The sequence below is a fragment of the Diabrotica virgifera genome, chromosome 3 (assembly GCF_917563875.1).
Source record: "Diabrotica virgifera virgifera chromosome 3, PGI_DIABVI_V3a".
NCBI classification, from domain to species: domain Eukaryota; kingdom Metazoa; phylum Arthropoda; class Insecta; order Coleoptera; family Chrysomelidae; genus Diabrotica; species Diabrotica virgifera.
The window spans coordinates 18275730-18303629 of record NC_065445.1 but is presented as its reverse complement, the minus strand read 5'-3'; the positions used below and the strand labels follow the sequence as shown (position 1 = coordinate 18303629).

General features: G+C 32.4%; 1 protein-coding gene across 1 annotated transcript; it reads left to right on the top strand.

Annotated features, from left to right (window-relative positions):
- The first annotated feature begins 100 nt into the window (after positions 1-100).
- Positions 101-27900, top strand: LOC114328634 (transmembrane protein 184C). The gene is made up of 7 exons (XM_028277547.2): positions 101-467; positions 13592-13628; positions 13686-13888; positions 14295-14369; positions 18141-18347; positions 20740-21017; positions 21812-27900. Exons 1-7 carry the CDS (start codon positions 205-207, stop codon positions 22021-22023), a joined length of 1275 nt encoding a protein of 424 aa, XP_028133348.1. The 5' UTR covers positions 101-204; the 3' UTR covers positions 22024-27900.

The window sequence follows — 27900 nt, the reverse complement described above, 5'->3', positions numbered from 1 at the left end:
TAGCTTATTACGTTTTTTGAAACAATCTACATTGTTCGCGAAAAAACGTTCGAATGGTTGTCAGAATGAAAAATATAACAGCTGTCGAGCTGTCATCCTGTTTAATAATCAAATTTTTGACAAGTAAAAACAGATTTATCAATATTTATATTTCTACTGTGTTTTTAGATTTAGCATTCAAAATAAATAATGTGATATACCATCATGTGTAGTGAAGCGTGTATAGAATGTTTTTCTAGGTGGAGATTATGGATAAGGCCTCTTTTTATTCTTTTATATGCCTTAGCTGCTTTAGTCTTTGTACCATTATTTTTAGTTAAATCCTTAGAAGATGGTTTTAATAAACATGATCAGGAGATTCTTATAGGTGGTATTTTTGTATGGGTGGCCATTCCTTTATCTTTTTGGGAAATTATACAGCATGTCATACATTATGTTCAACCTAAACTACAGAAACATGTTATTAGGTAAGTCAAAATTTAATGTTATAAGTTTTTAGCAAAATTTCGCAATGAACATAATTTCATTTAATTAGAATTTCATCATAGATTACTCATATGTGTTTAGTATGTTTTGAAACAAATTGTACTTTTTGAATAAGTAGTTTAATTTGATCACTATGTGTACATAGTTTTGTATTGGATCGAGATACGATTTTTCTTCATTCAATTTAGACCAGAAATATTTTGCCCTGTAAAGTATGTTTAGGCTCTTAAATATTAAAATTACAATGAAAGCAGTATTTGGATTTTTAATAACACCTCACATATGCACATAATGTGTATAATGTTATTTGCATCTTTTTTTTAATTCGGACATTATTTTGCTGTTCTTTTACTATGGCATATGGCATGAATAAATAAAAAGCTGTTTTTTCTGTTGATTGATTTATTTAGGGTGTAACTTTGCTACGCTACAACATATGCTTTACAAATGCTTCTTTTTTTGAATTCCTATAATAAAAAAGAAAAACTCTGAATAGATTAAGAGCAAATGGAAGCAATAGAAGCAACAAAGACAACAAAAAATATATGAATGTGTTAAAAATGATGGTAACAACAATTAAACAATAGTAAGACCTAAAATCAGTAAAGAAAACTGAGGAAAGCATGTCTCTAACTTGTACAAAATCAAACAAAGCCGAAGTATCAGAGAAATAGAGATATCATAGGAATGAGATGAAGCAAACGCTCCCTCTTATAAGGAACTTATTGAGACAGTGAAAAGATTGAAATCAGGAAAAACAGTAGGACTAGTTGAAATCAACAATGAATTAGTAAAAAATGAGGGATAGGAACTGATGTATAGGATTCATAAAATAATAAAAGATATATAGAACTAGTAAAATATGTCTATGTAATGGAGAAAGTGTCACATAATAACAATATAATATAATACGGGTGTCCACTTATATTTTCCCCCATTTTAACTGCCAATAACTTCTAAACGGCTCAAGATAGAAATATGCGGTTTTCACTGAAATGTTTTATTTTAGTAAAAGTTTTGTCTGAATGGATTGAGTTTTTTATATCGCTTTCAATTACGAAAAAAATGGCGGATTTTTGAAAAAACTTTTGTTGACTTTTTTTTAATGAAACACCCAGTATATTTTTTTTATAAATTGAAAGAACGGCCATTCACCTACCCAGCGATACAAGGTTTTTTGATATCAGTTGTCAAATGACTGAGTAATTAATTTTTAAAATGAGAGGTGCAACGTGGATATCACATAACTAAGCAAATTAATATTATGTTAAGTGATTTCCACATTACATCTCTCATTTTAAAAATTATAATTGCTCAGTCATTTGACAACCGATTTTAGAAAACTTTATATGACTGGAGGTAAATAACCGTTCTTTCAATTTACAAAAAAATATACTGGGTGTTTCAATAAAAAAAGTCAACAACGTTTTTTATCAAAAAACCGCTAATTTTTATTTAAATACGATATAAAAAATTCAATCCATTCAAACAAAAATTTTACTAAAATAAAACATTTCAACAAAAACCGCATATGTCTATCTTGAGTTGTTTAGAATTTATAGGCAGTTAAAATGGGGGAAAATATAAGTGGACACCCGGTATATAAAAAAAAGATCCAAGGGATACCAGTAGCAGAGAAATCATGTATTATCATGGTGCATGAATCATACTGAACATCACATACAAAATATTGACAAGCATATTGAAAAACAAAACATAAATACACCGAAAATACACTACGGCAATAATCAACATGGCTTCAGAAAAGGAAAATCAACCATAGACTACATTCACTTACTAACACAATCAATTGAATAGTACTACGGATATGACATAAATTTACACCTACTATTTATAGACTTCCAGCAAGCTATTTTAAAGTTATCCCCCACCCCACCTCCAGGTTGTAGGGTAGGTGGTCATTTTTGATGTCATTCGATAGATTTTTGAAAAATATTGAAAACATGTTTTTCAGTTTTTCATTTAAAAGTGTATTTGTCGAGATATTAGACTGTTTCTATATTTGTCCTATGGTATAAGGATAAAAATTTTTTTCTGATTATAGCGCATCTATCAAAAATTTGAAAAAAAATTCTCTAATAAAATTTACTTATTTTTGCATAAGGAATCCAAATCTGCAATAAAAAAGGAGGTTCCTTTTTTTTAAGATCTTAAAGTTATCCCTCACCCAACCCCCACCCCGCCTGCAGAGGGTGGAATGGAGAGTCGTGTTTGGTGTCATTCAGTAGATTTTTGAAAAATATTGAATACATGTTTTTCAGTTTTTCGATCCAATGTTCATTCCATAAAATATTTGACAGTCTTGGTTCTTTTCGCACATGCGCTACCTATTTAATTTGACAAAATAATTATGTAGATGCAAATTGTGTTAAAGGAGGAAAATAGTGGTCAATTTCAGATCCTAGAAGTTGTATATATATATTTATTTTTTTTGAAATGTTTATTCAGCAATCTGTTAGTTATAAAAATTCTAACAATAAGCATCTCTGGGGTTTGAAGTAAAAAAAAATTTACGTTAGAGAGGTCAGTCTAATGACTGGACCTCTAGTATGTAACAAACATGACATTCCGATAATATGCTACATACAAACATACATTTTACACTTACAAACAATACATTTATCTAAAATATAAACACAATTACGGTGAGGTAAAAAAATTATTTATAAATAAGGTCCAGTGGATTTTTACGTTTTAGTGTGTGAGTTTGTTGACTATTATCAAGCAAGTTTATTGCCAGGGCATTTGGATGGCTTTCTAGGCGTTTTATGTACCGAACACTGCACTGAACTATCACTTCACTGATCGTAGGTACTTCTAGATAACAATAAATGCCTTTGTTTGACACGAACCATGGGGCGTCTGTTATAGAGCGTAACACTTTGGATTGTAATCTTTCCATTATGGATATGTTGGATTTTGCTGCTGTACCCCATAGCTGGATCCCATAGGTCCATACCGGTTTGAGTATTGTATTGTATACCAACAGTTTGTTACGTATAGACAACTTCGATGTTCTGCCCAGTATCCAATAATCTTTACGAAATTTTAAATTTAACTGTTGGCGCTTTTTCCATATATGTGTTCTCCATGTCAAAGTTTTGTCCAGGTGCATACCAAGGTATTTAATGCTTTCGGCTTATTTCTATATTAGGCGATATTTTACGACATTTTGTAAATATGATATGTTGTGATTTTGATTCATTGATCTTTATTCGCCATTTCTTTGTCCACTTTTCAATGTTCCTAATATGCCTTTGAAGAGATTCGGTAGCTGTTGCGGGATTTTCATCTGTGACTAACATAGCTGTGGCATCTGCGACTGTTGTAGTCATTACATTTTCGTTTGTTAGTATGTCGTGTGTAAATATTAGATATAATATAGGACCCAGAACACTACCTTGAGGGACTCCAGATCGTATAGGGTAGATTTTTGATGTATCTGCTTCATGCTTGACACGGTAGTACCTTTCTTCTAAATATGATTTTAGTATAGTAAACATTGAATCAGGAACGTTTATTTTTATTTTGAAGAGCAACCCTTCATGCCAGACTTTATCAAAAGCCTGACTGACGTCAAGAAAAAGTGCAGAACAGTACTTTTTTTCTTCAAAAGTTTTATTTACTATATCAACGACTCTATGTACTTGTTCTATTGTTGAATGCTTCTCTCTGAAACCAAACTGGTGATCCGGAAAAAGATTATTATCAGTTATTATCTTCATTAGCCTGGTCGCTAATAGCTTCTCAAATAGTTTAGCTAGTACCGGTAAGACACTAATAGGACGATAAGAGGTATGTTCGTGAGGTGGTTTACCATGTTTATGGATCATAAAAGTTGTATATTTACAATGATTTCTGTTCAAATATTTTAATTATTATAATAGTTTCTTGGTATAAATTATTGTCAGCCTTCTCGCTTTCTCTATTTCAATTTATTTTATCATATATTAGTTAATTGTGAAATAATTATCTTATACCTACTCATTCTAGAAATCTAAAACGACCTCTTGAATCAAATTTTATTATTTTATTGTACATATTTATCTGTAAGTGAATAAATATTTATGAGACACATTATCACAAGTTCAATTTACAAAATATATTAGGCGTAAACAAATTAATAAGAATTTTTGTCAAGAATGTATATCTAAAAATAGGAAGACAATTTATAAAGTTATTACAAGGATCTTTGTAGTAAAACACTTAATTAATCATTTGGATACTATGATTATTTGTGTTTTCAATAACTAGGCTTATCAAATCAAATTAAATAAAGTAAACATGCTAAATATTAATGAATGAGACTTGATTGGTCATTTATATATTTTATGAGACACACACATACTGTTTACAATAATAATGGCCACTAACACCTTATGAGCATAATATACAGGGTGAAACCACTTATGGAGTAAACTTATTTCTGACCTTGTCTTAAAAAATTATAACAAACGCTGAGACCCGTTGATTTTAATATATAAATGCGCACTTATTAAACATAAATTTGTACAGGGTGATCCTTGCAAGTCTAGCAGAGCCCATAATATGCTTTATTTTTAATGGAACACCCCGTATATTCTTATACTTTTAAAAGCTCCTTAACAACCTGACCTCAACGAACCATATCATTTAGGATCTATTATGAATATTACAGGGTGAATTTTTGAAATTATACAGTGTGAAAACCACTTGTGAATAAAATAATTGTTTGTGTCCATATTTTAGAAAATTATAAAAAACGATGGTACATGTCAACTGATAAATTTAAATGTGCATTTTTTAAACATATATTTAGATGTATAGGGTGATTCACGCAAGTCTAACATAGTAAATCATCTAAATTTTGAATGGAACACCTTATATATTTTTATGTTTTTAAAAGCTCCTTAAGAGGAAACAGTAGCGATCAACAGGTAGCGAAAACGCGTTCCAAGATTGCGGCTGTAATTTTTGAATATATTTTCGAGATATTTGGCACACTTATTCGCAATATAATAAAGAATGGCGGTACAGAGCCCAATTTGAAAAATATATTAATATGTGGAAATTAAGGATCCCCCAAACCAACGCGAAACTTTCGCAGCCGCAACCTACGCGGAATCGCGGCGAATCGATATGCACGGCGACTTATGAGTGTGTTCACACTAGTTGGGGCGGTATCCGCAACGGTCGCGGTAGATCAGCGTTGTTTTCATGAAACGCTGCATGCACGATTTTTTCCGCTGCCGTTGTAGTTTTGCGTGAATTAAAATGTCTCTTACAGAAAAACTCATTGAAATTGTGAAACAATATCCTATAATATATGAAATATAAGAAAAAAGGATAAAATCTAGGATAGTATAGGGTTAGAATTAGGAGAAAATGATTGAATTAAAATGAATATTTTAAATTAGTAAAAATGCATGAATTTTCATGAACTAGTCATCCATTATCAGAAATAAAAGTTGATTAATGATTATGAAATAAAGATAATAACATCAGTTAAAAAACTAACTGTCAAGGGTAGGTTTTTCCTGGTCATTCTCAAGTAGTTTTCTGATGCTGACCTCTCAAGGTTCTTTAGTGTTCCCTTACAAGTCTACATTCAGGCCCTTGTTCCCATCTTTTCACGGTTTGCGTGCGGGAGTGACATTTTGGCAATTTCCTGGATTGTTGTAATTGACCAGCCAAAAAGATCAGCAGGCCTAAAACTCTTACGCCTACTGCCTTCCTAGATAGCTGGTCAGCAATGCGGTTGCCGTTATTTTCATTGTGCTCCGGGTAACTATGTAGTTATCGGGAAGTTTATCTGACAGTTTTATTAAATATCTGTCAGATAAACTTCTCGTTAATTAGTTATCCGGAGATGAAAAGACCGCCCTAAAATTATAATTTGTTCATATTTGTATGGCGAACAGTCGCGTCAGGTTCCGCGCCAATGTGGGAAAGCCTTGTTCGCTACAGTTTCGCCTGCAAATGTTGGATCCTTACTGTGTGTTGGATTACTCTGTAATTAAATACAATATTAAAAAAACGAGCGTGTACCGCCATTAAGAAGAACAAAAAATACCCTTTCTTCAAATAAACTTTTTTATCCGATGCCTAGATTTTGTGTCATTTTGGAACTACTAAATTTTTTTATTTCATTAGTAGTTCCAAAATGACACAAAATCTAGGCATCGGATAAAAAAGTTTATTTGAAGAAAGTGTATTTTTTTGTTCTTCTTAATGGCGGTACAGGCTCGTTTTTTTAATATTGTATTTAATTACAGAGTAATTTCTACATATTACTATATTTTTCAAATTTGGCTCTGTACCGCCATTCTTTATTATATTACAAATACGTGTGCCAAATATCTCGAAAAAATATTCAAAATTATAGCCGCAATCTTGGAACGCGTTTTGACTACCTGTTGATCGCTACTGTGTCACCTTAACAACCCGTAATTTCATCAGGTGAAAACAAAAATTTCATCCTGTATTATTCATAATAGACTCTACAATCTACATGATATAGTTCGTTAAGAAAAATTTGTTGAGCAGATTTTAAACATATAAAAAAATACTGGGTGTTCCATTAAAAATAAAGCTTATGGACTATGCTTGCGTGAATCACCCCATATATTTAAATTTTTGTTTAAAAAGCGCAAATAATTGACGGGTCTCAATGTTTTTTATGATTTTTTAAAACAAGGACAAAAATAATTTTATTCCACAACTGGTTTCCACACTATATATTATTAAATAGTATGGGTAATATAATACAGCCTTGTCAGACACCATAGTTTGGTCTGAATGGTTTGGAAACTTCAGAGACTTCGATGGTCTGGTCATGTAGTGAGAATAGAGACAAAATATTGCCCAAAAATTGCCCTAGATAGTAAAATGTAGGGTGCAGGAGATAAAAAGAAAGAAAGAGAGGTTTGGAAAGAACATTGAAGATTTTCAAATCCAACCATAGCCTTCCCCACTTCATAAATAGGGATGTTCACTAATTTTTAAATATAGTTAAATTCAATAGATTACAAGGTATATAAAAACGTAACAATCATAAAACTGTTTAAAAATGTATATTTTTTAAGATAAATGAGTTCATAATGTTGATTTTCTTGGAGGCTAGAAAAACGGTACCCTGCAGCGAGGCTACGGTCTGTGACGTCAGCAGTCGTAACGTCTTTGATCGACGACTAGTTTTGTATACTTATTTACTCAGTGTATTTTAATGTGCGCAGTTTTTTACGTACTTGATTATTAAAAATAAAGCCAAATAAGTGGTGTTTTGTTCCTGGGTGTGTAAATACATCAAAAAACAGTTCTGACAAGATTTTTATGACCGTTCCAGCCAATTTAAAACAGAAAAAGAAATGGTTTGTTGCAGCTATAACTTAAAATAACTAACTTAAAGAACTAACTTAATAAAATAAACACTATAGAAGTTTTCCAGAGACTTTCGGCCCTTGGTAATAATGTAATTGTTCTTTCTGCATTTACATTTTTCCAAAATACTTATTAGTTTTCCCAGAATTCGAAAAAAATTAATGAATTTAAATAGCATTAGACCAAGATTTTGCACCTACCCCCTTAAGGAGTAAATGAAAAAGTTTCGGGACCTCAAATTTGTATTCCTTAAACTGGGATATTCCTAAAAACGGGATTCTAATAATACATACAGTAAAAAAAACCTTGAAATAACTACATGTGGGTGGATGTAGGTATGACTTTATATTATATTAAAATCATTAATAATTTAGTGAAAATATTGGTTGAAATGAAAATGTATAATACCCAAGTTCAAAAATATTTTTTACCTTGGAACAGTTGTCAACTCGAAATACGAAACAACCGAAATAAGATCTAGAGTTGAAAAGGACAGAGCAACATTTAACAACATGCATGAGAAATATTTTCACCCATTGCGACATAATATCTCTTTCACTAAAAATGCGGCTGCTAAAATGTTATTATTTCCGGTCTTGCTATATGGCGCAGAGGCCTGGACAATAATGGAAACATTAATGAAAAAGCTAGAGGCATTCGAGATGTTTGTGTACCCACGTATCCTCAAAATATCCTGGCGACCCACACCAACGTACAGGTATTGCGTCGAATGGAAAAACAAAAAGAAATCTCTTTTATAATTAAGAAACGAAATCTTAAATATTTCGGTCATCTCATGAGGCATGATAAATATCGTATACTCCAACTGATAACGCAAGGTAAAATAGAGAGCAAACGCGGACCCGGAAGAAAAGACACTCATGACTTAAAAACTTACGGCAATGATTTGGACAAAAATCGATCGAGTTATTCAGAAACGCCGCAAATGAAATTAAAATTGCCATGATTGCCATGACGTCCACAAAGGACAAGGCACATGAAGAAGAATAAAAAAGAATGTGTGTGTACTTTGTACGCACGTAAGAAGTTATACTTCTACTACATATTATGTGATTTTTAAGACTATACCAAAAATTTAAAAAAATAAAAGAATAAAACGCACACAAACACATTGAAAAATGCCACAAAGAAAAAATGATTTCTGGACGATAATAATTGTTGGCAAAAATTTTAAATACGCATTTGCTGAAAAAAAAAATTATATAACAAATATACTTACAATCATAATATGCATAAAAAAATAAAAAAATAAAACTTGCATCGGGAATTGAACCCTTGAATTTCGTGCCGCTTTGACTCGTAATCGAAGCGTAGACTCACTCGTCCAATCGCACATTATTTATCATGTGGAAAAATACGGTAACTGAACGTTTTACTGTTTGACAATTGTTTTGAAAATTATGTAGTTTAAATTTTGTGGAAGAAAATATAAAAATATAACAAAACAGTAAGAAAACAATATATTAGATGAAGATTGGTAGAACTTTTGTTGGTAATCAAATTAAGTATGTAAATCAAAGCATTACATACCTACTAGATAAATAAATCTACGCCAAAAAATCATAATTTAAAAATAAAAATCGAACCTAATTTGGGATTTCTCTCTAAAATCCGCATTCTTGAGAAAATAAATGTATGTATTTCAACCTAATCCAAATGTATAATTACAATATGATTATAATAAAAACTAGGTACTTACCAAATTAGAATGAGTTTTCCTTGTCCGAAATAGTCCAAAAGTCCAAAAATATAGGTATATGAAAACTATTTAAAAAGGCAGTATAACTATTAACTAACTATTGTTTGTTGTTTCTTTTCACACAAATTTTAAAACGCAACAACCATAAATAATCTAACTACAACTGTGCCACAGCCGCCATATTGAATAATTTTTGACATGTCATTTGAACATCCAATCAGAACAAAGTTATAATGCGCATGCGCCCGGTCGCTAGGTTTTCCCATATAAAAATTTACCCTCTATCGCCGGTAAAGAAGTATAACTTCAAAAATAGTTTTAATACACCTAACCAAGGTAAGGTAATAACCAGCCAATGTATGTATACAATATACAACTTTCTCTATTTTTTTGTGGAGCATTAAGCATTTATTTTTTTAGCTTAAAGAAGACATGGAAAATTATATGGAATATATACTCAGTAAAGCTGTGGTAGATTTCTTTTTTTACAAGATGCCAATAAATCATACACCATTGTTACATCTACACTACAGTCAGTAGTTTATACGAATCGGCTTTCTGAAAACCTTCTTCCATTTTATTTGTTTATTTTTGTACCACCCAAAATATGTTCTTACAAACAGTCTATCCACTTTAAACTAAACAAATTCACTATAAAACTCCACTTTAACCCTGATAAAACAAGAAGAGAACAAAATAAAATGACCTGAAACGTCAAACAGGTAAACAATAACACTATGAGAATGGCGCGCGCTTGGGGTATGCAACTAGTGACGTCAGGCCAATAGAGAAGCGTTCTTGAAATTTAAAATAATGCTAGATTTCTAATAAAGATTTTTTATAGAAAGACTTTTTCAATTTTGTTGAAATTTTGGACAATTATTCCTAGGGTGTTTCTTAATCGTTTTACATGTTTGAAATGACTTTTTAATTTTTTGTGAACATCCCTATTGAACATTTTAATGTAATAATCGACGAAGCATAAATAGGTTTTAACATGAAGGCTCTAAGGAGTCCTAAAGTAGTCTCTAGGCTAGTTTAGACTGCGAGAGGCTAGATTCAGTGATTCCCTAAGTGGTCCAGGTGGACCCCCAGGTGTCCACGAGGGACTCAACGGGGGTCTACGTTGGCGTGAAATAAAAATGCGGGTTCACAAGTTTTAAGTGGGGGTCCACGAAAATGTTATAGTGATTTGGTATTTATTTAAACAAATTTGCATTTTTTTGAAGTTATACTTCTTTAGGCGCGATTGAGAGTAAAATTTCATAATACTGCGAGCATGCGCACACAGCAAGTCATTAAAATAATATATTAGTGTTTTTTAGTAAATGTATTATTTATTATAATTTTTGTGTCTTTGGATTTGTCTTCCTTGGGCGTACAATAATAAAATATCTATTTTTATATTTCACTTGTCACCGTGATGTGTAATTATGTATATCCGAAACGTCAATAACAGACGCCTTGATAGCCTGGTTGGTAGAGCATTGGACCAGAGATCGAGAGATCGCGGGTTCAAATCCCGGACGATTCATATTCTTTTTTTGGCATTGTTAAGTTTTGTTTAATTTTTGGTAATTATTGTTAATTTTTTGTATTGTAACTGTTAAGTATATTTATTTCGTTGAAATTATATAATAGAAGTATAACTTCTTACGTGCGTACAAAGTACACACACATTCTTTTTTTATCGTCAAATATCAATGAAAAAAATAGTGTTTTAATAGTAAGGACTCAAAAATGTCATTAGGTATAACGTATTATAACAAGTTACTTATTTTGATTAAAAACAAGTTTTTGATAAAATTTTAGTGTAGAAAACGTTAAAACATTTTCCTCCATTCCCAAAATACGTGTCCTTCGATTTGACTGAAAATTTGCCCACAGATAGCCAAAACACAGGACTTTTAAGTTGTTAAAAGAATTTGTATAGTTTTACAGTACAAAAAAATACGTGGAATAATCAAAGTCAAAAATATAGGCGTCTACTGTAAGTACAATTAACTCGGAAAATATAGCAAAAACGGTTCTCCTTTAAAATCAAGATGGCGGCTAACGCAACGGCGGAATTAAAAACAGTATTTTAACGTTTTTTACACTAAAATTTGATCAAAAACTTGTTTTAAATTAAAAAACTTGTTATAGTGCCTAATAGTCGCATTTTGAGCCCCTTCTATTAAAACATTATTTTTCCATTGATATGTACACCTGGTTCCATAAAAAACTGATACGACTCTTGAAGCGTATTTTGTAGAAAATTGAGCAGTGTATTTTGAAGGATAAATACTTAATATTTACATACTGTCAATGTCACTGCCAAATCTTAAAATTTGTCAGATAACTTATTCTGTTCCACGGTTATTAGACTTTATTATTAATCTTTATTATTAATACTTTCTCCGCAACTGAGGGTATCTTATTAACTGTATTGTTACAATAGATGATACAATAAAAATATTGATAGTTCAAAAATGTGAACATTATTGCATTGTGTGTGGCCTAAGTTTGGGCTGAAAACTGAAATGTATTACATTTTTACAAAATTTTGGAATATGTTTAATTACGTAGACCAATTTTAACAGTTGTTTTCAATACAGATTTCAATCCTCTACAAATAGTTTCTAATGTCTTTTGATGTCAAATAATTAGGGGAGCTGGAATTTAACAGTTTAGAATTTTACATTGAGTTAATGCAAAATTGTGACGCATGTCAAAATTCTCAATGTATTTTAATTGTATTCATTTTCTTCGAATCCTGAGAAAACTAATAAATATTTTTGAAAAATTTAAACTCAGAATGAAAGACTACATTATTACCGAGGGCTGAAAGTCCCTGAAAACTTCTATAATATTTATTTTAATAAGTTACAGGGCTGAATTGAATATTAATTTGTTTTGTTGTATAATCCACGTTTACAATAATTATGTGATCTATTTGATGTAAAAACTATCATTTAGATAGTTAATATAAAAGTTTAGATATATTTAAAATAATATAAACATTTAGACCTTAATAATTAGTACAATTTATGAATTAACATAATATGTAATCAGTTGTTTGTTGTTTGTTTATTTTATTATTTGTATGTCATAATAAATATAATGTCAGATCAATCAAATACACTGCTCAACATGATCAAATCTTACTAAGAGTCGTATCAGTTTTTTTAGGAACCGGCTGTACATTGATAAAAATGCAAATTTGTTTAAATTAATTCCAAATCACTGTAAAATCGCTTAAAATATATATTTTGAAAACAAAAAAGAAGAAGAATAAGACCTTCAATGTCTTATTTTTACCCCTCCGGGGGGGGGGGGTTACCAGGACTCCACCGAAACCAGTAAATTTTGTAAAGTGGTCTACGAGAAAAAATAGTTTGGGGACCTCTGTGCTAGATCGTAGATGACAGTATCCAAAAACATCTAGTAAAGTTCTTTTCATGAGCATTTTTCAGTGCGTCACAAATGATAAAAAAAAGGTAAGTCCATGATAATACACATTTATAACATTTATTCTAACATGACATTTTAGTTAAATCTGACAGTTGTCACATTTTATTTGCAATTTGGCGTAAAAACAAATCAATTGTGTTTATTGCATTTATAAAATGGTATTTTCTTTGATTTGTATAGTCTTATAAATTGTACAGATTATATTCGTAGATATATTATATAATTCGTAAATATTTTTTTTCGATTATAGCGCCATCTATCGACAACTAGATTAAATGTTATAAATGTCTCTAATCACAGACGTGCCTTTTTTCTGTCACATACAATTTAATGCGTTAGAAAGATATCGAAAAACTGTGACGCACTGAAAGATACTCATGAGAAAAATAATACCTATCTACTAGACCTTTACAAGGTTCCATAATTTTGAAACATATGAATTATTTTGTCTCATTTGTTGATTTTCCGTTCCTGTTTTCCATAAATTGTTATTACCTACCCTAGATCCTCATGGGTTGTCAAATCTTGCTATACAATTATTTTTTATTGCAGAATATTATGGATGGTCCCAATCTATGCCATTAACGCAGTAAGTAAAACAATTTTTTCCAATATTTTAACAAACTAATACATCTTTGTTTTTAAGTGGTTGGGACTCATTTATCCAGATCAATCAGTATATGTAGATAGTATAAGAGAATGCTATGAGGCCTTTGTAATCTATAATTTTATGAAATTTCTGTTGAATTATTTAAACATGGAAATGGATTTAGAAGCAAATTTGGAGCTAAAGCCACAAGTGAAGCATATATTCCCGCTGTGTTGTTTGCCGGATTGGGAAATGGGCAGGTAATATACCCATACCAGCTATCATAGAAACTGATTAACACGTTGACGGACAGTGCGTCAAATGTATAAGCAAGTGTTGTGATACTATATGTATTTTGCAAAGTAGAATAGGGAAAAATGCAACGTCTATAGACGTTGTGTCACATTACATCAATGGAAATTAGACGTCTCTAGACGTTCTGTCCGTCAACGTGTTAATATTCAGCTAAGCGGGGTGCTATTGTTAGAGGTGTTAAATTACATAAACAAGGGATCATTTTATAAAACAGGTAGATCTCTAGATCGAACAATAGCATTCCGCTAGTTGAATATTAATGAGTGTCTTAGATAGTTGGTACTGCTTTACAAAGTTTCTGGAATGCGTTTCATTAATATCTGTGACGTGTTGATAATTTTTATTTTTTAGGGAGTTTGTTCATATTTGTAAGCATGGAATATTGCAGTATACTGTGGTGAGGCCTTTAACTACGGCTATTTCTTTGTAAGTAATTGAATTAATTAATAATAATTTTTTCTCTATTAATAATAATAATCTTTGTTGGACTTCCAGAAAGTCGTGTTTATTTTCTTTTATTTAATTTTTAATTCTTCTTCATGTACCATTTTCTTTCAGAACGTTGGTTACCATCATAGCTATCTTAATTTAATTCACTGTCGCCTTCTTCTTTACGTGTTATCTCCGCGACGAATGTTGGCAATCATCATTGCTATTCTAACTTTTGACACTACAGCCCAAAAGAGTTCAGTTGAGCTGCATCCAAACCATTCTCTGAGATTTCTCAGCCAGGACATTTTTTCTCCTACCTATGCTGCGCCTTCCTTGAATCTTTCCCTTCATAATTAATTTTAGGAGTTCATATCTGTCACCACGTGTTATATAAGTCAAGTATTGAAGTTTTCTTATTTTGATGGAATCCAGTATCTCCCTGCTGTCCTGTATTCTTGTTAGTACATCCTCATTGGTTATTCTGTCTGTCCAGGAGATTCTCAGCATTCTTCGAGATGTCCACATTTCAAATGCTTCCAATCTATTGAGACATTGTTTATTAAGAGTTCATGTCGCCACATCATACAAAAGTGGTTGATTTTTTGGTATAGGTTTCATTTAAGGGGAATTGCCCATTTTTTAATTACGGGGTGTTACATTTTAAAAAACCTCTTTTTATACCATCTGAAATGCTTATGCTAGTGTAAAATATTTTTCAGCGATTATCCATGTACTGGTGATGTTTACAAATTTGTATAATGCACCCCCATTTTTTCCCCGGAACCACCCCAAAAAAAGGAGAATTAATAAAGAAAGTGATTTTTGTGGAATCCTGCACACACCATGCCCTTTATTAAAATGCTTCATATATCATTTTGTGCACGTTCTTATTACCCATGCATGGACACCAAAAGCGATTTCTTGATGCAACCCCTATATCCCAAAAAAATAAAATGGGGGGTTGAAAAAAAATTTTTTTTTTGCTTTTTGACCCGTATGGGCATATGCTCCATCAATAGGGTTTTTCATAAATATATATGGTTATTGTAACATCCCTGCGGAAACTACCCCTATCCTTCAAAATAAACTGCAGAAACTACCCCTATCCCTTGGCGAGCATGTTTTTACGATTTTCGCATTACCTATGCATTATTTAAAACAAAACTTATACAGAATTAAAGATCACTATTTTCTCTACAAATAAGGTGCTATGCATTTTTTTTCGTATAAGCAACCGTTACGGCACCGTGGCGTTGTAAACCTCAGAAATGCTTTGGCGGGCTCCAGTTTTTGTTTTTTTTTTCGTCGCCTATTCATTTTATTGATAACGTACTTATGGAAAATAAAAGAACACACTGTCTGCAACACATTATGACCTATGCATATTTTATTTTCTTTGCACCCTAAAGCCACAGTGGTGGCCCAAAATCAATTTTTGATTATTTTTTTTATTAATTCTCCTTTTTTTGGGGTGGTTCCGGGGAAAATATACCGGCGCATTATACAAATTTGTAAATAATACTTGTACATGGGTAATCGCTGAATGTTTTTTTACTCTAGCATAAGCGGCTCAGATGGTATAAAAGGGGTTTTTTTTAAATGTAACACCCTGTAATTAAAAAATTTGCAATTGCCCTTAAATGAAACCTATACCAAAAACTCTTAGGGAAAAATATATTTTTTTAAAAACTTTTTTTTAAACTTGTTGTCAACTTTGGGGCGCTACCCCCGCTAAACGGTGGGTGATAGACATATGCTGTCGGGAAATAAATAGTAGGAAATATAGTCCTCTTCATTTTACTATTACGTAAATTTTTTGCAAAACGTATCGCAAAAACTACAAATTACCCCATTTAAAGGGACGAAAAGGGGCGTTCCGGGGCGAAATTTTTTAAGAAAAAGTTAGTCTCATAATAAGCACCCCTTGATATACTAGGGGAAAAAAATAAAACCGAACTTGTGTTCATTTTGCGAGGTTCAACCTCTGTTTCCTACACTATAGGTATTCCTTGCATTTATTATAGATACGGCCATGTATTACCCTTAAAAATTTTTTCAATAAATGGCTTAACAAACTGATGGTTCTATAATCAGCACAGGTTTTTGCCGTAGTCTTCTTAGGTAAAACTATGAACAATGAATTGTACCAACCATTAGGTAGGAGGCCGCTTGTATAAATGGTATTGAAAAACGAAGGTATAGCCTCTAAACTACACACATGTCCAAAAGTTTGGAATACGTACAAATAATATATCTACGCCTATGGTGGTTTCAAAACTGTTGTTGATATTCATTTTAGAGCGTTTTACATGAAAATAATAAAAACTTTGAATCGTTTTTGTATCATTTTGCCCATTTTGGTCACTTTCAACTGATTAGCGTATTTACACATTATTTCAGTCTGTGTTTAAATTTGAATTGAGTTATTTAAAAATGCCTAGAAACGTGATATCTCACTTTGACAGATCTAGAGTAATTGCTTTGTTACAACAGGGCTTTAGTCAAAGTGATATCGCGAATATTGTTGATGTTACTCAGAGTGCTGTATCTAAAATTTAAAAAAAAATCCAAGAGACAAATGACGTCAAGGATCGTCCCAGAAGTGGTAGAAGTCGATGTACAACAGCAGCACAAGATCGGCAAGTAACATTGATAGCTCAAAGAAATCGTCTGAAATCCACAAGTGGTATATCCGGAGAAATTTCTAGACTACAAGGACTGAATATTTCTCAGCAAACAATAACACGCCGATTAAATGCGGTAAATTTCTATCGTAGAAGGCCCTTACATGTTCCTAAACTAACCTACCAACACAAAATAGTAAGGTAGCAATGGGCTAGAGAAATGGTGCAACATGGTCCTAACTGGAATAACGTGATGTTTTCTGAGGAGTCAAAAATTGAATTGGTATCTGATTCTAGAAGAACCACTGGTTTGGAGGACCGCAGGATAAGTCCGACTAGAAACAGCCCAACCGCGTGTTCCGTTTGAAGGTGGCAGTATTATGGTTTGGGGTGGTATTATGAGTGGTACACGGACGCCACTGCTGGTTCTGGAGAGAAGTGTCACTGGTGCTGTGTACATCGAGGAAGTTTTAAATCCTGTCGTACGTCTATTCCGAGGGGCAGTAGGTGATGAATTTGTGTTTATGCATGACAACGCACCTCCTCATCGAACAGCAGCAGTACAAAATTTTCTGGAAGAAGAAGGAATATCTACATTACAGTGGCCCTCGAATTCCCCCGATATGAACGTTATTGAACATGCTTGGGACATTCTCAAAACACGCATCAAAAAGCGAAACAATCCGCATATTACACTTCGCGAACTAAAAGATGCTACTCGTGATGAATGGGAGAGAATTGCGCAAGCCCAGCTCGACCAGTTAATCGGAAGCATGCCAAATCGCCTACAGGCATGCATACAGAGCAGTGGAGGAAATACTAATTATCAGTTTTATTGAAAATTATTTTTTTCTTTACTAATTTATTTTTAAATATAAGTTGTACTTTCTAAGTTTTTCACTCCAAGAGAATAAATATTTTTTTTTGCATATCGTTTATCTGGTTTTGAGATTTATTTAGTATTGTTAAGAATTGAAACAAAATGATGTTTAATTATTCACAAAAGTTTATGTACAAAAATCAATAAAAATGCGAAATATTCCAATATTCCAAACTTTTGGACATATGTGTAGAAAACATTGCTATCATAAGTAATACCATAATATTAAATAGATGAATACTAATCAACATATTTTTTTAGTGTCTGTAAAAATTTCGATGTATATGGAGATGGTCAATTTAAGGCAAACGTGGCGTTCCCGTATTTGACAGCAGTCAATAATGTTTCTCAGTTTATCGCCATGTACTGTTTGGTGATGTTTTACAAAGCTAGCGTCGCAGAATTAAGACCTATGAAGCCACTGCCTAAATTTCTGTGCATCAAAGCAGTTGTGTTCTTTTCTTTTTTGTAAGTATTCATTCAAAGTGTTATACTAATACAAGTATTATATGAAAATGAAAAAAAAGGACTGAAAGAAACCGTCTGCAGTGGAAAGTCTGAGAACAAATACCGAGGTCAAACCAACGAACTTCCAATACTGATGGAATGGGCATGAAGCGAATTTAATGCGGCCAGGATGAGAGAGCATAGTCAGGGAAGGATAGAAGATAATCGCTACCTTTCGTAAACAAAATAATTTATAGTGGTAGTCAGGGTTGCCAGAGGGGTATTTTCCCACAATTTTGGAGTAATTTGAAAGCGTCTAGGGGAATTTTTCTAAGCAAAAATGGTTGGATGATTTTTTTGGAGGGGTGGGGGGAATTATGGACGATTTTAAGGGGTCATGGTAAATTAAATTTGCGAATATACATAGAACTGTATATTATACTCTCATATAATCGAAGACGATAGGACCTATGAATTATTTCCAGGGCCCCCTGTTGATAAGTAGTATAATTTTGGTTTATTTACCATTGAAAATAGTTGATTATAAAAATGCCACAAGGAAATAGCTTCAGAACAACATTTGGTTTACTGTTCTCTACATTTGACTACTAATTTATTAAAATGCGGCAAAAATTTAACTTTGGGGGATTTGAGCTTCAATTTGAGGGAATTTCAGTTTCTAAGTGGGGGATTTATAAAATCAAATCTGGCAACTCTGGTGGTAGTTGTAGCAAGTTCCCTGACATTCTCTGTCTCTCTCTCTAGGACCCCTCTCTTGTATGTTGGCCGCAATCTCGCATCACTGTTTGAATGGGATGGGGCCATTCCATCAGTATTGACAGTTCGTTGGGTCAAACAGATGTATAGGGCTAGCGACGTAGTCCAACAGATTAAATCCCAACGTCAACCTCATCGTACAACGTCATTTATTAATCACTACATCACTTGGGATAACCCAAATGGGCATATGTCATCTTTTTCTTTGAATAAATATTTTTTCTCCGGGCCTGTTTAAATATTTTAAATTCAATGTCAGGTCGTGACACTTTGGATAATTTGCTGAATGTACAAGGTTACTATCGTTGCGAGGTGGCACATTGTTTTAATGTTTTGTTATATAATACTTTCTTCAATAATAATTATTCTACCAAGAAATTATATTGAATTCATCTATATTGAATCGAACATGATAAAAAGGATTTTAACAGCACAACCAGTGACGACGTAACACAGGATGCTGAGCAAAATTGGTGCTGCCAATTGGACAACTCAATCAAGGGCCAAAACGGAATGGCGTAGAAAGTTTGAGAAAATCCAAGGCCTTTAAGGGCTGTAACACTGTGATGATGATGACCTGGAGCAATTTTGATCAATGTAATATTTTTCTAAAGAGGAAAACTATGAAGAGAACATGTAAAAACAAGAAAAGAAAACAAACTCGAAAGAGATGGAAAAAAAATTCCAAAAAAGGAAATAAGATCCAGGATAAGAACCAGGAAAGAAGAAAAATGGATAGAGGATATCATAAAAATAACCCTTACATGAAAAATGATGAAGAATTATTGATAAATGAACCAGGAAAATAATGAGAAATTGGCAAACTTACTTTATGCAACTGTTAAACAAAAATGATGAAGAAATGGAAACAATCCACGAAATTGAAGATGATTACATAGTAGCAGAAATACCTGTAAAGGAAGAAATAGAAAATGAAGAAAAGGGACTAAAAACAATAAAAACCCAGGAATAACAGAAATATCGGCGGAAAAATAAAAGCAGGAGGGAAAAAGCTACATATTGAGATACATAATCTGATAAAAAGCATATGGGAAACAGAAAAAATGCCAGGAGCAATAGCAAAGATATGCCCAATACACAAAAAAGGTGGCAAAATGAGATGTGAAAATTATAAAGGCATCACGTTACTAGAAATGGCTTACAAAATCTTGACACAAATCATAAGGAAAAAGCTAAATCAATACACGGAACAGATATTGGACGAATATCAGGCAAAATTTAGAAACAATAGGTCGACGACAGAAAAAATATTTGCAAAAAAATCCAGACTACGTGTTACGAACTTAAAACAGCAATAATATGTCCTGTTTGTCGACTTTAAGTAGGCCTGCAATAGGGTAAAGAAACAACAGATGTACTACAGATGGAAAGGTCATAAATCAAATAATTTTGAAATAAAGGAAGGATTACGACAAGGAGATCCACTAGCAATGACTCTTTTTAATCTGATACTGGAAGGAATAATCAGAAAAAATTAAATAAATTTGCAGGAATCAATCTTTAAAAATGGCCATCAATGTATAGCATTCACACACGATCTAACATCTAACACTATTATCATTTCCTTTCAAATATCACAATTTTTTTTGTTTTAACTTTATTGGTAATATTTTAGCCAAGGAGTACTCATACAACTAGCCGTCTACTTTGAATTCATCAAACCCGGTGCAGATTCCCCTGATCAAGGTCTAAGTCTTTCTACGAGACTCCAAAATTTCCTGATTTGCATCGAGATGTGTTTGGCTGCCATTGCCCATCACTACAGTTTCTCTTATGAACAGTACCTAATGCCCGGATCGCCTAGCAGAAACCAATCCTGTTGTTCATCATTCCTGGCCATGTGGGATATTTCTGACGTGCATACGGATATTAGGGAACATATAGGAATAGTTAGTAAGTACATTTTCTTTTTTACAGTAAAAACCAGGAGGTTTTTAATATTGTTACAATTTTATTAACATGCTGGTTACCTTGTATCAATATAGATACGTTTCTGCCCAGCAAGTGACTTTTTCAAGTTTGGAAACAAAAAAGTCTCATGAAGCCAAATCTGGAGAATAGGGTGGATGGGGCAACAATTCGGTAGACCAGTTTGGCCGTGACGACGGAAGTAGTGTGAACTGATACTTTTGAAGAGCACTTTTTTCATTACCAAATGAGACCGTTTTTCTACAAGTCAGCGTCGAATCGGCCCAATAATTCGACATAGTAGAGCAAACTGATCGTTTTGCCCTTTTCCAGGTTGTCGATGTAGATCACACCTTGCGAATCCTAGAAAACGGTGGCCATCACCTTTCCGGACGATCGAACCACTTTGCTATGTCGAGTATGTACGTTTAATACATAGTGAAAGCGAGCACTAAGGCTAGATATGTAATTTTACGTAGAACTTGTGGACTATTGTGAGACTGAGGAGCAGATAGAGAAATGTGTATAATAAAGCGTCAACAAAATCGTCCGACTTCGGACTTGAGAATGAAGTTACTGCAAAGAACCGGCTATTTGTAGAAACTTTACCCAAGAGAAGAAATTATCGGTCTTTTTGTGGCCTTCTAGCTTGTAAATTCAAATGCAATAAAACATTTTTATAATCGACTATTAATAAACCTTTTAGTAAAAATAGAACGATAAAAAATACAGGTGTGTAGTTTAAATTATTATTTCTCACAAAATTCTCGTCTTTTCAGGTAGTTCAATAAGTAGAAGAATCAGAGGTAGAAGCATGTACAGCATTCCGAGAGGCGAAGATGAATATGCGAATTTAGTGTCGCCCAGGGGAGCACACAGCGTGCCGAATCCTGGGTATTACCAGAACGATAGTGAGGATATAATTGTTAATTATGGTACTGTAAGTTCTAGTCAAACGGCCAAAGTGCATAATAATAAATACAGTACGTAACCCGCGAAAAGATAAGATATCGTTTTACAAGTAATGTTAAAGGTACTTAACTGCCGCAAGTTAGATTGATTTTAGGGTTAGTTTTGACAGATCTCTCGAATAACACAGGATTTCTTATGATTTCAAACAAGCAAAGCAAGTTAGTGAGGTTAGGAATTTGCTGAACTTTAAGCTTGCTAATATTATTTCAAAAGATAGTACTGTATCGTGCATTTCATCCTGAACAATTGAAACCCTTCTCCTGAACTAAGGATAAAACATAAACGGTATCGGGGGTTTTATAGTTTAATAAAATGAAAGACAAATAATCAAGTAGGTTGTTTATGTTTTATTGACAGATCTTCTTCTTCACGTGCCATCTCCGAGACATCATCATGGCTATTCTGATCTTAGAATATAGATGATAGATACTGGACTGCAAAATTACTGAAAATGTAGTTTTTGTCTAGAGTCTAGATGAAGACCATTCATCACACTGCTTTAATCTCATTCCAATGCTGGCAAAACGTGTTGACATATTTCTCTCGAGATTTTCAGCATTTTTGATATGATATTGTGATTTAATGACGTCAAATTTGTCGGTTTGTTCTCATATACGTGAAAGTTTGTTTAGCAGTAAGTGGTTGACTTCAATTAGTGCGGTCGTAAATATTATTAAATTTATCTGACTTGGCCCATTGTTAAGACCGGTCCGGAGCGATAAGCAAACGAGGTAGACAGAGTTGGTCTTTTGACAATTATCACTGACTAGACGGTACTCCTATAATAAAGCAAAGGATTCACAAAATTTACAAAAATTACGACGACAAAAACAAAAAACGGATGTAAAATATATTGCTTTGCCTTATGTACCCGAAATTAATGTTTTCAAATAAGTTTTAAAATAAATTAAATCTATTTTATTTGCTAAGATTATAGAAAAACAAACATTCAAACATAATTTTAAATTTTACCTGAAGCCGGGCCTTTTATACTATTATCGGTTAACCCAGGATGTTTATAGTCGGTACTATTTGAAGTCAACCATTTACTGCTAAACAAACTTTACTTTTCATGTATTGCCACAGAAAATTGTTAAGAGGATTGAAATCAGGATTCCTAGAAGGCCAGTTAATGGTGTCTCATTTATTCTGGAATAATTGGTTTACTGTAGCACCTGATAAATCAGAAGTTATTGTCCCGTTTTTGCTGAACTCTTAAATTGCATCTCTTAAGTTGCATCCTTGAAATTCTTGGACGAAAAAGTTTAATAATAAATGAGACAAATAGAAAAGATTATTAAAAGAATAACAAAAATAGTGAATCAAGCTGGGCTTGCAGAGTTAATCTATTATTTTTATTATATTTAATCCTGCTTTAAAATACCAAATAATATGTGATATTAGAAACGATTACCATTTTGTGTAAGTGAAAAATTTATCGAAAACTTGAACCGTATAGACTTATCTCCAAATAATTATCTTTTATTACAAATTTACCCCTTTAAATAATGTAATAATGCTTTACAGAAATCTTTAGTTCAAAGTCTGTGATTTTATAGTAGTCCAGAGAAATAAGGTTTTTCTCGTGACACATCCCCCTCCAGGCCGAAACCAAATTTGTTTAGTAGTATGGATATCTATATTATTAACCTATATGTTTCCTGCAGCCGATTTTGATGATATACATAGTTATAAACAAATGAAGATCGAAAAACGGTAAATTATCGCTTTTTTCGTCTATTACCAAAAAGTTAAGCACTTTAAACAAATTTGAGAGTAAGAAACTCATAAATGGTATAAAAAACTTCAATATGGCATTCGTTGAATATGTCCAACCTTATTGGTTGCTTAGAAAATTGCAAAATAAATCATAAATATTGAGTTTTTATAAATATTCGTAACTTAGGTAAAAATTAACTTAGAATCTTCTTATTACGCGGAATGCCGAGACTTCTTGTACTTAAATTATATTTTAAATTTCAAAGCAATTGGTCAAATAGTTTAAAAGTTATTTAATTTATTTTTCCCAAATTCGTTTTTTTTTGCAACACTATAAGTCAGAAAATTATGAGGTTACAATAATACTTCGGACAGTTTATGAAAGAAGAACATTTATACTATTACCTTAATTCAAAATAAATGACAAAAAATAATTTTAAACAGTGTAAAATTATTTTGCAAAAACATGTCCATTTTTTGCTTACTTATAAACAATTAGAATAACTTTTTAACCGTTACCCGTAGAAAAATTACTTTTTCATATTTAGAAAGACTGAATTTTTATACACATTTAAAAAGAAAAACAACTGTTCTAGGACATTTAGGGACAAAGTTAGCCCCCCCCCCCCCCATTTTTTTAATACACATGTATTTGCAATATCTATAATTATTTTTTGTCATTTTTTTTAAATTAAATTAATACTGTAAATTTTCTTCTTTCATAAACTATCCAAAATATTACTGTAACTTCATCATTTTCTGACTTACAGTGTTGCAAAAAAAATAAATTTTGGATAAACAAATTAAATAACTTTTAAACTATTTGACCAATTGCTTTGGAATTTAGGGTGTAATTTCAGCACCATAAGTCTCAGCATTCCATGTAATAAGAAGGTTCTAAGTTAATTTTTACATAAGTTATGAATATTTATAAAAACTCAAAATTTATGATTTATTTGGCAATTTTCTAAGTAACCAATAAGGATAGACATATTCAGTGAACGCCATATTGAAGTTTTTATACGGTTTATGAGTTTATTACTCTCAAATTTGTTTAAAATGCCCAATTTTTTAGTAAGAGACGAAAAAAGCGAAAATTTACCGTTTTTTGATCTTCATTTGTTTATAACTATGTATATCATCAAAATCGGCTGCAGGAAACATATAGGTTATTATTATAGATGACCATATTACTCGAAAAATTTGGTTTCAGCCTGGAGGGGGATGTGTCACCAACACGATATTTTTTTTCCTTATTTCTCTGAACTATAGCCTAACCTGACTAAATTTGTCCAAAAATATAATTATTTAAAATAACACGGTCAGTGTGTATTTTATTTTCCAAAAAGACGATGAAGCATCGTTTTTAAGATTAATCGATCTGATATAACCTTTTTAAGTATAAACCATATACATCATTTCGCGCGCATTTTTAAATTTGACACATTTGGTGAATATTTAAGTGACTATATCACGGTTCTGACTATATAGTGTTTATTAGTCGTCTTTAGTGCCAACCTTTAACACTAAAAGATTCAATATAGAATTGTAATACAGTATGCGGCAAAATAAACAGTACTGAAATGAATATTAAAATGTTTAATATTATTATTATTGCTATATTTAGTATACATCATGATACTATAAATAACAAGATAGTATCTTCCCGTAGCGCAAATACGTCCGAGTTCGCGCATCGCATGACGTAACTGCAGACCGGAATTTGAATTCTTGTTGTTAGCTTATAGTCCAGGCTGTATCGTCGCCCCCGTTAGGTAACATATTCCGATTCGATTTTGTTGCACAAACTCACTTAAAAAGAGTTCCTTATAACAAATACACAGAGTGCCGGGAGGTGCCGCGGTCGGAAAATTATTTAAACAATTTCAAAAAATCAATTTTTTCACTTCAAAAAAATCATTTTTTTCACTTCGTATATTTTTTTTGATTCTTTGGGTCATTATGAGCCAAAAAGGTCTCTTGTAATTTTTCTCTAAAATTGACTGTTGTTGAGTTAAACTCGATTTAAAATTTGAAAAACGCGAAAATGGCCATTTTCTAGGCTTAATAACTCGGTTAAAAATTATTATTATTATGAAAGTCAAAAAGTGACTGAATCAAAGTTAAAAGCCCCCCTAGAGGATTCTGAAGAAATTTTGTCATGATTTTATTACTGAGCTATTATTTTTAATTGTTAACCATGAGCGCTAAGTAAGGCGGCCGTCAATGTGAGTGCAAGTGAGATGCACCATTAGACGGCCGGAATGGTGCATCTCTTTCGCACTCACCATTGACGGCCGCCTATACACAGTTAGCGCTCTTTGTTAATAATTAAAAATAACAGCTTACTAATAAAATAATGACAAAAATTTTTTCAGGATCTTGTAGGGTGGACTTTAAACTTTGATTTGGTCACTTTCTAACTTTCATAGTAATAATTTTTAACTGAGTTATTAAGCCTTGAAAATGGCGATTTTCGCGTTTTTCAAATATTAAATTGCGTATAACTCGACAAAAATAAATTTTAGAGAAAAATCACAAGAGACCTTTTTTGCTTATAATGATCCAAAAAATCTAATAAAATTTAACAAATCGAAAAAGTTAATGTTTTGAATTTGTTTAAAAAAAAATGTTTAAACAATTTTCTGACCGCGGCACCTCCCGGCACCCTGCGGATTTGTTATAAGGAACCCTTTTTTAGTAAGTTTGTGCAAAAAAATCGAATCGGAATAATTTACCTAACGGGGGCGACCATACAGCCTGGACTATACAACCGCGAGCAATTCAAACTAATCGGAAATCATTCGGTCATTACGAACTTGGGTCTCCAGTTACGTCACGACTCCCTTCTCTTCGAGATGCGCAATATATTATCTTGTTATTTATAGTATCATGGTATACATCATATACCATAAACCCTTGCAATCATTATTTACGACTACGTTTCCGATAAACCAGATGTTAAATATGGTCTCTAGCACGAAAAAAATCTTTTTCTAGTCCACAATTCCAGAATGTCAGATGGTGGATTAGTCTGCTCCCTTCAGCATTCCCCATGTGTACGCATCAGATGGTGTTAGGTTTGGTGAGTGGCGATCTCCCAAAATCATCGCCCAGTATTCGAAGAGACTCCCTGGCCGTGTGACAGGTTGCCCCGTCCTGTTGAAATCATTGTTGATTTTAAGCTTGGATCGTTTTCGCGACCTTTTCCGTATGGCCGAAAATAGTACCCCGCGATAAAAAATTTTTCTGCAATACTGAAAACCATCCTAAAGTATCTAACATTAACTAGTGATGTTGATTATAGATACTTTCGAGTATTCGTTACAAATCGTTACTTTTGTATAAAGTACATAATCATTTACAGTATTCGTTACTTTGATTACTATGATTACTTTTGTATTTGAGTACCGGTAATCATATCGAGAATCGTATTTCTCAGTAGGTGGGTATTTTGTATAGGTATTCGATATAATAACGACCTTCACGAATTACGAAGTAATCAGAGTAATCAAAGTTATCAAAGTGGATACAATAGTCGTTACTCGCTCTGATACGATCGGTACGAAGTAATCAGAGTAATCAAAGTAGATACATGAGTCGTTATTCGCTTATTACGATTGGTATGAAGTAACGAAGTAATCAAAGTAGATACAATAGTCGAGTAATCAAAGTAACGATTTCCCTCTCTGTATAGTAATCGTTACTTTCGGTATTCGTAAGTAACGAGTACTTTCTAACGAATAGTTACTTTTTCAACATCACTAACATTAACCCGATTTTCACATACGTTATAACGACGTTCGGAAACGACTCGGTACGTTTCGGCGCATGACACATACAAATTTGAGCCATACTCATTTCAGTACTGTTTATTTTGCCGCATACCGTACAAACCATGATTAGTATGTGGCTATGAACGGGCTTTACATATTCAAATTGAATAAATTAACTAGAAGTGACAAAAATGTACACCCAAATGTGTCAAATTGTGTTATATTATTTAAATTGTATTTATAGTTAAGCACATATCGCCATTTCATCGATTTCAAAGCTTTAAGTGTTGAAATTATATACCATTTATGATTAAGATTATAAGAAATGATTATTTAAAATTATATAACTTTATATTAAAAATTATTTTTCAAAAAATATATGGAATTTTCATTATTATGTC